This window comes from Triticum dicoccoides, chromosome 2A (genome assembly GCF_002162155.2).
Source record: "Triticum dicoccoides isolate Atlit2015 ecotype Zavitan chromosome 2A, WEW_v2.0, whole genome shotgun sequence".
NCBI lineage: Eukaryota > Viridiplantae > Streptophyta > Magnoliopsida > Poales > Poaceae > Triticum > Triticum dicoccoides.
The window spans coordinates 2,252,856-2,264,812 of record NC_041382.1 but is presented as its reverse complement, the minus strand read 5'-3'; the positions used below and the strand labels follow the sequence as shown (position 1 = coordinate 2,264,812).

The window sequence follows — 11,957 nt, the reverse complement described above, 5'->3', positions numbered from 1 at the left end:
TGTTGGTTGGGGTTCTGTTGTGAGGGCATATGCATGGACATGGAGCCATGCAGACGAGCTTCTAGCTTGGCCATGCAGATGCCTCACACCTAACATGCATACATTTCTCTTCACTTCTCCATGAAAAAAAAATGCATGCACACATGGTGCCATGAATGGTTGGTTGGTCAGAAAACTAACCCAAGTATCATGTGGCTCTCACCGCCACTAGCTTCAGTTTCATGCTACCCTAGCTAGCAAGGTCAAACTCACACTTGTGTGCCTTCTCCTTTTTGCCATCCATTGACTAGCTAGCTAGAGGCGAGGTTACTACTTGTAGCTGTAGGTCAATTGGTTTTGCTAAAGATTGAAGTTTCATCAACAGATGATCATCACATCATGCAAGTCGGGATCGGCGTGGTTTCTCAGGTCGTAGCGCACATATCTCGACACACATTTGTGTAGCCTCTCTTCTATTAGTTGTTCCATTTGTAAATACGTACAGATGCATAGTGTAAGTTATGTCACCAGTCCATGTCAGCATGAGAGGTACATACACCAATCTGCCTTCGTGTGCCTCTAACATCCCAATCCAAGTTGCTAAGGATTCTCCATAGGCGGCTAGGACAAATTTCTCCTCTTTAAGCTCCGCTAGCTAGCCCGTGGATTCGCATCCCCTCTGCCTGCCATCCCAACAACTCGTGGCGAAAGGGGAATCTCGGTGCCTTGGCTCCGAATAGTAGTTCAGGTCAGGGTTTATTAGTCCTCACAGCGAGCCTTTCATGCGGATGGCAGCGCTTCATCTTCGAGCTGGGTTTCTAGGCTTTGATCCTCGTTGAATTCGTCCTCGACGGAGCTTTGATTCTCCACATGTGACACGGTGAGATCTAGTATCAAACACTTCACATCAATTCAAGGGTTCAGCGTGACGACTGTGGCTCCAGGGTGCTAGTCCTTAGGGGCATATGCATGAAGACTTATTGGCCGTCATTGACAAGGTCAGGCCAGTTCCAGTATGGGAGTGGCAACAACGGCACATCGATGACTCGTTATGACAGCGGTAGTGGTCGTTCGGTGGTTCATCGACCTCAATATGATCTTTATTATATTTAGGTGCTTTGTACTTCAGATGAAATTTTATAATAGATTTGTGTCTTTACAAAAAATCTCAATAAAAGTTATTTCCAAGAAAGCAACATTTATGTTCCACTCAGAGACTATCATTAATAATAATAACAATACCACCACCACCACCACTACTACTACTACTACTACTACTACTACTACTACTACTACTAATAATAATAATAATAATAATAATAATAATAATAATAATAATAATAATAATAATAATAATAATAATTTATTACACGTCGGTGAGCATGACATTAACATTAATTAATGAAGAGGATGAACTGGGACCAAGGGACGTTAAGCTACTGGATGGAGGCAGGTAAACAATCGAGATTAGCTTATATGTTTGTTTAGTAGTCTACTATATCTACTTAGCAACGCTGGCCCTCATGATGTGTCCTCTACTGGGCAATTGACTCAGCTCAACTCCTCCTCTCAGGAGACTGAACAACATGCCAACATGAGATGGAAAATTGCTTAATAGTTATTTCGTTCCATCCATTCTATTGTACTACTAGATACTCTCAAACTGTACCCACAACAAGCAACAATTTGGATCTATTTGGGATATGCATGAATTAAGCATCATTTCCTCGACGATCGCCACCACCCGTGATCTTGCCGATGGTCTATCTTTTCATGGCTTCATTATCAATCCCGTGTGCTAACCTAATTGTTCATGTACCCTAATTTATTATATATTAAGGTGTACGGAAATAGTGCCTGCAGAAAAAAAAGTTGTACAGAAATATTCCCTGCTAAAAAATAGCAACAACTTGCAACAATTTGGATCTATATATATCTATCTTTTCACCCTTGATGTCTTTTGGTGAGAGAAAATATGAGTTGGTCCAGCATTGCTGGTTGGGGTTTTGTGTGAGGGCATATGCATGGAGATGGAGCCATGCAGAGCAGCTGCTAGCTTGGCCCTGCCGATGCCTCATACCTAACATGCATGCATTCCTCTTCACTTCTCCATGAAAACCAAAATAATGCATGGTTGGTTGGTCAGAAAACTAACCCCAAGTCTCATGTGGCTCTCACTAGCCCACTCACTCAGCTTCAGTTTCATGTGATCCTGGAAAGGCCACACTCACTGTCATCACTGGTACATGTCTTGCTTTCCTCTCCTTTTTGTCATCCATTTGAGTAGCTGCTACTAAAGCTGAGGTTCCTACTTGTACTTGTACCAGGTGAATAGGTAGCTAAAGTTTGAAGTTCGGCCATCACATCATCATGCATGCCGGGATCAACTTGCATTTTCGGTGTTGCACGAATCTTGATGCACATTTCTCTTGTATCAGTTGTGCCATTTTTTTTTGCAAATACAGCTGCATGATGTGTAATATCCCTCCATTCCATAATATAGTGCCTATAGATTTTTCCAAAAGTCAAATATTACAAACTTTGACCGTATTTATAGAGAAAAGTATGTACATCTAGAATACCAAATGCACATCAGTTGGTGCATCATGAGTTATATTTTCAGAATGTACATGTTTGGTATTGTAGATGTTGACAGTTTTCTCTATACACTTGGTCAAAGTTGGCAAAAGTTTGACTTTCAAAAAAAAACTATAGGCACTACATTGTGGAATGGAGGGAGTATGTCCATGTCAGTGTGCGTGGAGTGCATAAACTCGGTCAAATTTTGAGATAGTTTGACCCTCCAACAAAGTTAGAAGTATACTTTTTCAAAGACGGGGGGAGTATACACCAAGTTGCCTCCATCTGCCCCTGCTAGCATCTCAATCCAAGTTATTGGCAAGAAACCAAAATTCCTATTCGCCAGAGAAATTATCTTAAATAATGGTGATGCCGTACGACACGTCGACGAGTGTGACGTTAACATTAACTAATTAAGAGAAAGGGACAAGGAACCAAGGATGAACTAGGGCCTAGGGCAGCTAAGCCACTGGACTAGATGGAGGCAGGTGAGCAACTGGGATTAGCTTATATGTTTGTTTAGTGGTCTATATCTACTTAGCAACTCTGGCCCTCCCATGATGTATCCTCTGCTCTGCTGCTGGGGAATTGAATTAGCTCAACTCCTCCTCTCATGAGATGAAAATTGCTTAACTATTGGCTAAATGGGGGGCCTGGAGTTGATATTTCACTCTATAATTTGATGAATACTCCCTCCGTTCCGAAATATAAGTCTTTTTAAAGATTTCACTAGGGACTACATACGAAGCAAAATGAGTGAATCTACACACTAAAGTATATCTATATACATCCGTATGTAGTTTGTAGTAGAATCTTTAAAAAGACTTATATTTAGAAACGGAGGGAGTAGATTGGGGGCCTGCACTTGATATTTTCACAGCAAGCTGCACGCATGCATGGTCCCTCTCGTTGAGGGGGTCGATCACAGTTAATGCAAACCCCACACACACTGCCATTGGCCTCAGGTTGCATTTGGTAATGCCCTCCTCTCCGTTTTCAGATCCAAGCTTTTCATGCATGCATATACCTACTTTTCACATCCATCGTTTCGAAATAACTAGTTAGGGATCCCAAAAAGTGGAAATAGTTAGGACTGAATTTTAGAGTAAGATCCCATTCTCCCCGTAAAGTCATTTGATTCCTTACACAATACAGGATGGTTGTGGTGGCTTCGTCCATATTCACGCCCCGTGGGTCTAGTCTTCACTAGATCCTGTATGAGTGTGGTCATGAGCGTATATGTGTGTCTCTCTACATTTGTAAAATAAAATCGACATGTACGTTAGGTTTCGTGCGTTCTTATAACGGTGCGATGGGATGTGCTTATAGCCACATCAACCACCCATGTTTTAACGACTAATATTTGTCTACTCAAATGACATTTGTGGTGGTTTTAGTGATATTCACGCTCCGCGACTTTAGTCTTTACTAGGTTTCGTATGAGCTAGTGTGGTTGTGGCGTTGTGCGGTTTTGTATGAGTTTGGCATGTTTACGCTTGGGTGCCACATCAAACTACCCATGATGTAACAATCTGTATTTGTCTACTCATATGACGTGTGTGGTGATTTTGTCGATATTCATGCTCTCCCACTTCAATGTTTACTAGATTTTGTATGAGTGTAGTTGTGCGGTTTTGTATGAGTCCGGCGTGCTTACGCTTGTGTGTCACATCACCTAGTCGTGATGTAATAGTTAATATTTCTCTACTCAAACCCAATTCATGCTTACATGGTATTATTCAAGCACTTCTACATTTTAAAAGCCCATTTCAATCATTGGCTCCATGCATGTATCCTTTTCTCCTTGGGCAGGTCAAACAAACGCCTTTCTTAATTTATCTCTCGTCTTCTTGATCCAATTAAGGCAACAAATTCCCTCTAAATTTCTCAAAAACATTTAGACATAACATGTTGAAATTTATTATATGTCCTTACTTCCAACACGATTTTCACTTGCATAATATCCAAATATCTTGCTAAGAATCAACAAAAGCTTCTATGCCTCGATCTGATTGGAAATCAAGTAATTTCCAGCAATTTCATAGATATTATTTTGCAAAAAATCTATTTTATAGATTTGTTCATAGAAATTTAAGAAAATATCCACTATGATAAAAAATCGTTCATGTAATAAATAAATATATAATCCAAAATGCCTAAAAGTCAATCAAATTAGTCGATTTTACAGATGTTCTTGCAAAACTAAAAAGAAATTATTGTGATGTAATAATTTATTGATATACTACAATGAATTGTATTGTTTGTTCAGTTATTCCCTGAGTTTAGAAAGATATGAAATCTTGCACGGGTTTCAAATGTCAGACTCAGTGTAAAACACGCTTTTGTACTAATTCCTACCCGGTTTGATATTAGCGAATCCGTTTATGCTTTCCTCTCCATTTTTAATCCAAGTTTTTCATGCATGTGCCTTATTTTCATGTAATTGTCATTTTGACATGAAAGAAATAGTTAGAGCTCCTAAAAGGGGGAAATAGTAGGTTTGAATTCTAGAGGTAGATTATTTTGCTCATACAGTCATTTAATTTCATAACAATACGAGATGGTTTGGGTGCATCAATATTCATGCTCCATGTCTCGAGCCTTTACTAGGTTTTGTATGAGTTTGGATGTGTGGTGCAATGGGATCTGCTTACAACAACATCAACCACCCGTGATGCAACGATTAAAATTTATCTACTCAAATAATGTTTGTGGTGGTTTCGTCGTTATTCACGATCCACGACTTTAGTCTTTACTAAGTTTTGTATGAGTCTACCATGCTTATGCATGGTCGCCACATCAACTACCCATGATGTAGCAAATAATATTTGTCTGCACAAGTCAAGCTCATGCTTGTATGGTTTTATTCAAACACCTCTACATTTCCCAAATGGATTTCAGTCATTGGTTCAATGCTTGTATCTTTTTGTCCTTGGAGGAGTCAAACGTAAAAGCTCTCTTAATTTGTCTCTCACCTTCTCGATCCGATTAAGGAAAGAATGCCTTTGAAATTTCTCAAGAACATTTATCATGTCCGTACTTGTTTCCTACATGATTTTCAGTTGGCATAATTTCCAATTGTTTTGCTAAGGATCAACAAACGCTTTTATAGAATATATGCTTTTGTGTGTCACTGACTGAGAATTAGCTAATTCGCAACCAGAAATGTGCATCATGTTATACCAGCATAAAACATTGTTCAACTAATGCAATTATTTTTCTCCTCGTTGAATTCTCGGTCGATTTAAGTAATATGTTCATATACATATATAAATGAATATTCATATGACCTTTTTTTTTGTTCACATAGTGCAACAATTGCACCCCCTCTATCCCAAAATATGGCACGTATTAGATTTATCTTAAAAAGAAATCAAACTTTGCATAATATGACCAAATTTATACCAACAATCTTTTTGCTAATATATACTACTTTCATGTGGTATCGATTTGGTTGTGGGTAGAGATAGTTTTCTCTATAAACTTAATTAAAGTTTGTAAATTTAACTTTTGTGAATGAAAACCTATGCGGCGCCATATCGTATGACGGAAGAAGTAGTGCTTCTTGGTTTGTTCGGAGGGTGTGAACTCGTACACATATCTCAATCGATGTCAATATGCCATACCGATGATGCTAGCTTGATTTCGACATCGATTTTACTAATCCTCCCGACGACGACCGAGGATTTATTGAAAAGGGGATTTCAAAACCATTTTCACAAATTTGTTGTTATTCCAGTCAAGTCATTTCCTGGGGTTTTATAGGTGGGCCCACACCCAGAGAGAGTGAGGGAGGGAGAGGTAGCTGGAGTAGAGCCTTCATATGCACACCACAGCAGGTCTCAGGTCAGCCCTCCCCTCCCTTCTTTAAATCGGAGACGCGACGCCATACGGACACAGAGCGCGCACACGGATACTAGCAGCAGCTCAGCTCCATCTCATTAATGGCGCTCTCCACGCTCCTCCTGCCCTCCTCCTCCTCCACCGCCGCCGACACCTCCGACCGCCGCCGCGGCCAGCAGCCGCAGCCGCCGCCGCAGCAGCAGAACCACCACAGCAAGCGCAAGAAGAAACCTCCGGCGCCGCCGCCGCTCTCCCCCGCGCCCAGGACTCCCGGCCGCCGCCATCTCGCCGCCACCGTGACGCCGTCCAGGAAGAGCCCCGCCCTCGCTGCGCCCACCACCGGCGCCAAGGCCAGGCTGGCGGCGGGCAAGGACCACCGTCAACGGCGCAGTGGCTCGAAGAAGGCAGCTGCGCAGAAGCCCGCGCGGCCGGCGTCGTCGTGGGAGCAGCTGAAGAGCCTGCTGAGCTGCCGGAGCGCCACGGCAGCCGCGCGCGTGCACGACCCGGCCGCCCTGGCGCGGGGGCCCGGCGCCGGGGGATACTGGGGGACGTCCCTCTGCTCCATGCGCGACGTGGCGACCGTTGACGGCGCCTCCTCGGCCGCCTCCGTCGTCGTCGACCACCGCGACACCGCCCCGCTCAACCGCTCCTCCCGCCGCGCTCATCACTCCTCGTCGTCGTCGGCCGGCGGGGGTGGGCACCCGTCCTCACTCCGGGGGCTCTCCGGCTGCTACGAGTGCCGCGCCATCAACGTCGAGCCCGTCTCAAGGTCTGCCGCCTGCCTATAGCTAACCCCTCTCATTAGCCATCAACTAACTCCATGGATGTTAACCATGGTTAGTCTTTGCCATTAGTACTAATCATTTTGTTAATTGCCAACAAATTCAGGAGGTACCCTCGGCCGAGGGAGCTGTGCCCGTGCTCGCAGTGCGGCGAGGTGTTCACCAAGGCCGACAGCTTGGAGCAGCACCAAGCCGTCCGCCATGCCGGTAAATTCTCGAAACCCCGACCCCCGCCCGCCCTGCATCGATCGATGCACACAGCCATATATAGCGACCGCGAAAATCGGTATTTTGTGGGATTATAAGTGGCGAGACGATCGCATATATTGTTTTTTGCAAAATATATATATATATATACAGAAGATCTACACTATGCATGTGTTGAAGATTTTTGTGGTGCAAATTAATCATGTGTGATAGTGGAGTACAACTACTAACCAGAACCATTAGTCAGGAGGCCTTAGAAAGCTACTAGCTAGATGGAGATCTGTGCTCTGCTGTGGCATGCACTAATTAATTAATTAACTAGCCTTTGGTCAAAATGATGGGCTAATCATGATTAAATGATGGAGAAGGTATACATGGCACCAATGGAGCCATATATACAAAGTTATAAAAAGATTATACGCCCTGATCTAGTGCTTTAGTGGTTGGATTAGTTTAGTAATTTCTCCCCACACCCTTGCTTGCCATGTGTGTGTGTGTGTGTGAGATAGTGAGAGGAGACAAGAAGAAGGGGGTTAGGAAGATGCTCATCAAAGCTAACCATCTCCCACTTTTCACCTCTTTCCCTTTGTCTTTTGTGGGTTGCAAGGAAGCTACTGTCTTAGCTAGCTTGTGCACAAATCCACTGCCACTGCCCCTGCTCTAATTACAATATTTCGGATGATAACAATAACTAGTTGTCGGTATCTATCTGTATCTGTATCATATCAGTTGCTTGCATTTGGTAAAGGCGGATGCATGGCATGCTAGCTAAGATCAATTGCTTACTTACTAATTAATCAGATGATATGGCCGGGGTATCTTTAGGCAGACAGTGAGCTAGTGTTGGCATGCACGCAGGAGTAGGATACTCCACATGACTGCCCACTATTAAACCACTTACACCACCATACCACCGACTAGTCGATTAATTAAGCAGCTAATAATCTCACAGTTACAAGCCTGCAAGATGAGGTCCCATGCTGGCTGTACCACTGCATCATGCGACAGTGCCTTCAATTTATAGCGGTTGGTAGCACGTTAAGTGGGACTGCATGCATGCATATCCATGTCTGCTTGTTGTATATCTACACTTATCTGAGAGAGAGAAAACAAAATGAAGGACGAGAAAAGATGAAGCTTTGCATGCACATATTGAAAGTGAGACATGAACACACACACACACAGACACACAGACACACTCATGCAATGCATCTGCATGAGACCATCATCTGCTATAACTCGTTGCATTTGCATGCTTGTCTCATGAACATGGTTAATGCCCGCTGGCTGACACTGTTGCGGCATGCATGCAGCACAGCTGAGTCATGCGTTGAACGTTGCACATGTACCGGTGTACCTTCTCCCTTAATGTCTTGATGTCCATGTACTAGTGGTAGGTGTACGTACTGGACTACTGGTGTACATACTTTTCACCTGTTTTAGGTTGGAGGACTGATTGGAAAGCGCCATGCATCACAGGGCAGGAAACCCCCCACTGCCGGCTTAATCAATACAGATACAGCCCGATTAATTTAGTTGCTGCTGATGATGCATGGTGCTTTCCGAGATCTCAGTCGTGCTTTCATGGCGCTGTCGGTGTGACCTGACCGCCCTCAGATCATGCATGTGATCGCAATTGTTAATTAGTTTACTACTGCTAATCACATCACTCGCTGGGCGGTTAGTCAGTTCATTGTACTTTCTACGAGTAAATAGTTATTGAGGTTTTGCATGGTGTTGGTGGTGGGCAGTGTCGGAGCTGGGGCCGGAGGACTCGGGGCGCAACATCGTGGAGATCATCTTCAAGTCGAGCTGGCAGAAGCGGGACCGCCCCATCTGCCACATCGACCGCATCCTCAAGGTCCGCAACCCCGCGCGCACCGTCGCCCGCTTCGAGGCCTACCGCGACGCCGTGCGCGCACGGTGCCGTGCCGACGTCTCTGCGGGCGGTGCCACGCGCGCCGCGGCCGACGGCAACGAGCTGCTCCGGTTCCACCCTGCCGCGCTCGCCTGCGAGCTCGGCGCTGACGGCTCCACCTCGCTGTGCGCGTCCTGTGCCGATGGTGACGTCGACGGCAAAACGGCGGCCGCGGCGTGCGGGGTGTGCGCGGCGATCCGGCACGGCTTCGCGCCTTGGGCCGGCGCGCACCCGCTGGGCGTGCGCACCACGGCGAGCAGCGGCCGCGCGCACGACGTCTGCGGCGCCGAGGGCCCGAGCGCGGGAGCGGGGGCGGGGTGGCGGGCCATGCTGGTGTGCCGGGTGATCGCCGGGCAGGTGCGGCGGCGGGACGGCGACGGGGAGGAGAAGGAGGAGGAGGGCCAGGCGGTGCCTTTCGACTCGGTGGCCGGCGACGACGCGGGCGGCGCGTACGGGGTGCTGGAGGAGCTGTTCGTGGCGAACCCCAGGGCCATCCTGCCGTGCTTCGTCGTCGTCTACCGCGTCGACGTCGACCCTCAGTGACATGCGTATGCATGCACTGCACCAGCTATATTTCGCTGTGCACCTACCTACCTACCTACATATGTATGTATGTATGTATGTATATTAATGTGTACGTGCTACTTGTCTACTTGTATCGATCAATTGTGCCGGCTTGAAGATATATAGAGTAGTATATGTGTGTCAACGTGTGTGTACCCCAAAACACAACAGAAATATTGTGTTACAAGTTGTTGCTTACATGCACGCGTGTATACCTACCTGGTCGAGTATGTATGTATGTACGTAGGTACATTGATTTTGATGGGATTGATGGGCTTCCATGTACTATTGACAGATTTGCATGTGTGATGAAGGATTATTTGTAGTAGGACTGGGACACTGGCATCATGCACGATTAGCTGTGCAACTTGGTCTTGATATTTGTTTGGAAGTAGCCAGAGTCTGATCTGATGCATTGCTCAACAAAGTAGCCGAACCTTCTATGCCATCCTCCTGCATGATATGCATGGTCAACTTGATGCACATATGATCACCAGGTCCATGCATGCATGCACAGTTAGTCACAGTCTCACAGAGATACAATCCCACCTTTGTAAAGTTGTTGGTTTTGGTTGCTGGCATCCTTTTTGATCGATTTTCTGTCAGCCAACAAGTCACATGGTCAACTGCACATGCATGCATGCATGGTGTCACCAAATAATCCCAGCCTATTTCCCTATATTTAGACAACACACAAGAGGAAATGTTTCTTGCACTGTACAGATTCTACTATATTGGTTGGCTTAATGAACTAAATACATCTAATGCAGATATTCGACGCGCATTTAACTTTGGCCGCTATTGTTTTATATAAATATGTTGGCCTTGCAAAATACTCCTTCCGTTCTGTTATATAAGGTGCATTTATTTTTTTTAAAGTCAAATGAGTGCATGTTTGCCCGAGTTTATAGAAAAATATATTAATATTCACAATACGAAAGTTAATTATATCACTTGATCCATCATGAAGAGTACTTTCATATTTTACCTATTAGGTATTTCAGAAGTTTTTATTTTATTATATAGTCTTGGTCAAACATACAAATGGGTGACTTGCACGAAAATCAACACACCTTATATTCTGGAACGGAGGGAGGATATGTGTTGACATATTTTTACTTGAGAAATGGTACAACCAGATAGCTAATTCTACTGGTATATATACACAGGCTTTTGCCCTACTTTATATATAAAATAACAACCGCAGAAAGTACATGGCCGAATGATACAAGATTGTGAGCTTACAAAGCTGACCCCAGAATAATCGGATCACGCAAAACACATGTGACTACGCTATCAGCAAAGAACACAGGAAGAACTGAGGTGGATGGTATACACAGACCATCATGAGAGATATGGAAGTAGGTGGTTTTGTGACTTTTTCATTTACAATTTTGAGTCAATAGCTGGATTGGTTTGTCCGGTTGCGTCGACCATGTTGCCCGGGGGCCCGAGATTCGTCCCGATCGAGTGAGCTAGCTAGCAGCTGAGACCAATGCGATGGTGGAGCCACACAAGAAAGCAGCAGGAGATCGTGGATGCACCATCCATCCATGCATGGATGCACGATCATGCATGTGCAACTGTTGCTACTTACTATTGCCTATGTAAATAATTGCTTGCTATTATCAAGCATGCATGCATGTGTCCATGTCAAGCCCTGTGTTTGTTTGTTTGTTTGCTCACAAGAAAAGAGAACCATGCTTGTGTCTATAGTACATGGATGATTACAAATTTACAATGGTGTCTGGTCTGATCTAATTAATGTGGCACAGTGTCCAACTTGGATTGGTCACTTGGGTCAGACACGTACGACAAGTCAACCAGATCCACAGCATATATAGCTAGGAACACGTGCCCCTAGACTAGCTTCCAATTCCTCCGGGTAGAGTATTATTTTTACCCGGTTGACCCAGTTGCGCATGATCCAAGAAGAAGGGATTCGCTTGTCCCCGTCACTAGAAACGCATCCTAGATTAGCTTCTACCGGAAAAAGGATCACATCCTAATTGCTGGAGTAGTTACAAATGTTAAAACAAAAAATAATTTTATTCTCGGTCGGCAAATATTGTATTCATGTGCCA

General features: G+C 44.7%; 1 protein-coding gene across 1 annotated transcript; it reads left to right on the top strand.

Moving 5' to 3' along the window:
- Window positions 1-6,412: 6,412 nt before the first annotated feature.
- On the top strand, window positions 6,413-10,201 carry LOC119352634. The gene is made up of 3 exons (XM_037619220.1): window positions 6,413-7,171; window positions 7,291-7,391; window positions 9,143-10,201. Exons 1-3 carry the CDS (start codon window positions 6,504-6,506, stop codon window positions 9,850-9,852), a joined length of 1,479 nt encoding a protein of 492 aa, XP_037475117.1. The 5' UTR covers window positions 6,413-6,503; the 3' UTR covers window positions 9,853-10,201.
- The last annotated feature ends 1,756 nt before the right edge of the window (window positions 10,202-11,957 follow it).

Excerpts from the sequence above, each read along its gene's own strand:
- LOC119352634 (XM_037619220.1), top strand. The coding sequence starts at position 6,504 with ATGGCGCTCTCCACGCTCCTCCTGCCCTCCTCCTCCTCCACCGCCGCC. Across the intron at positions 7,172-7,290 it reads AACGTCGAGCCCGTCTCAAG|GAGGTACCCTCGGCCGAGGG; the intron begins GTCTGCCGCCTG and ends CAACAAATTCAG. Across the intron at positions 7,392-9,142 it reads CCAAGCCGTCCGCCATGCCG|TGTCGGAGCTGGGGCCGGAG; the intron begins GTAAATTCTCGA and ends GGTGGTGGGCAG.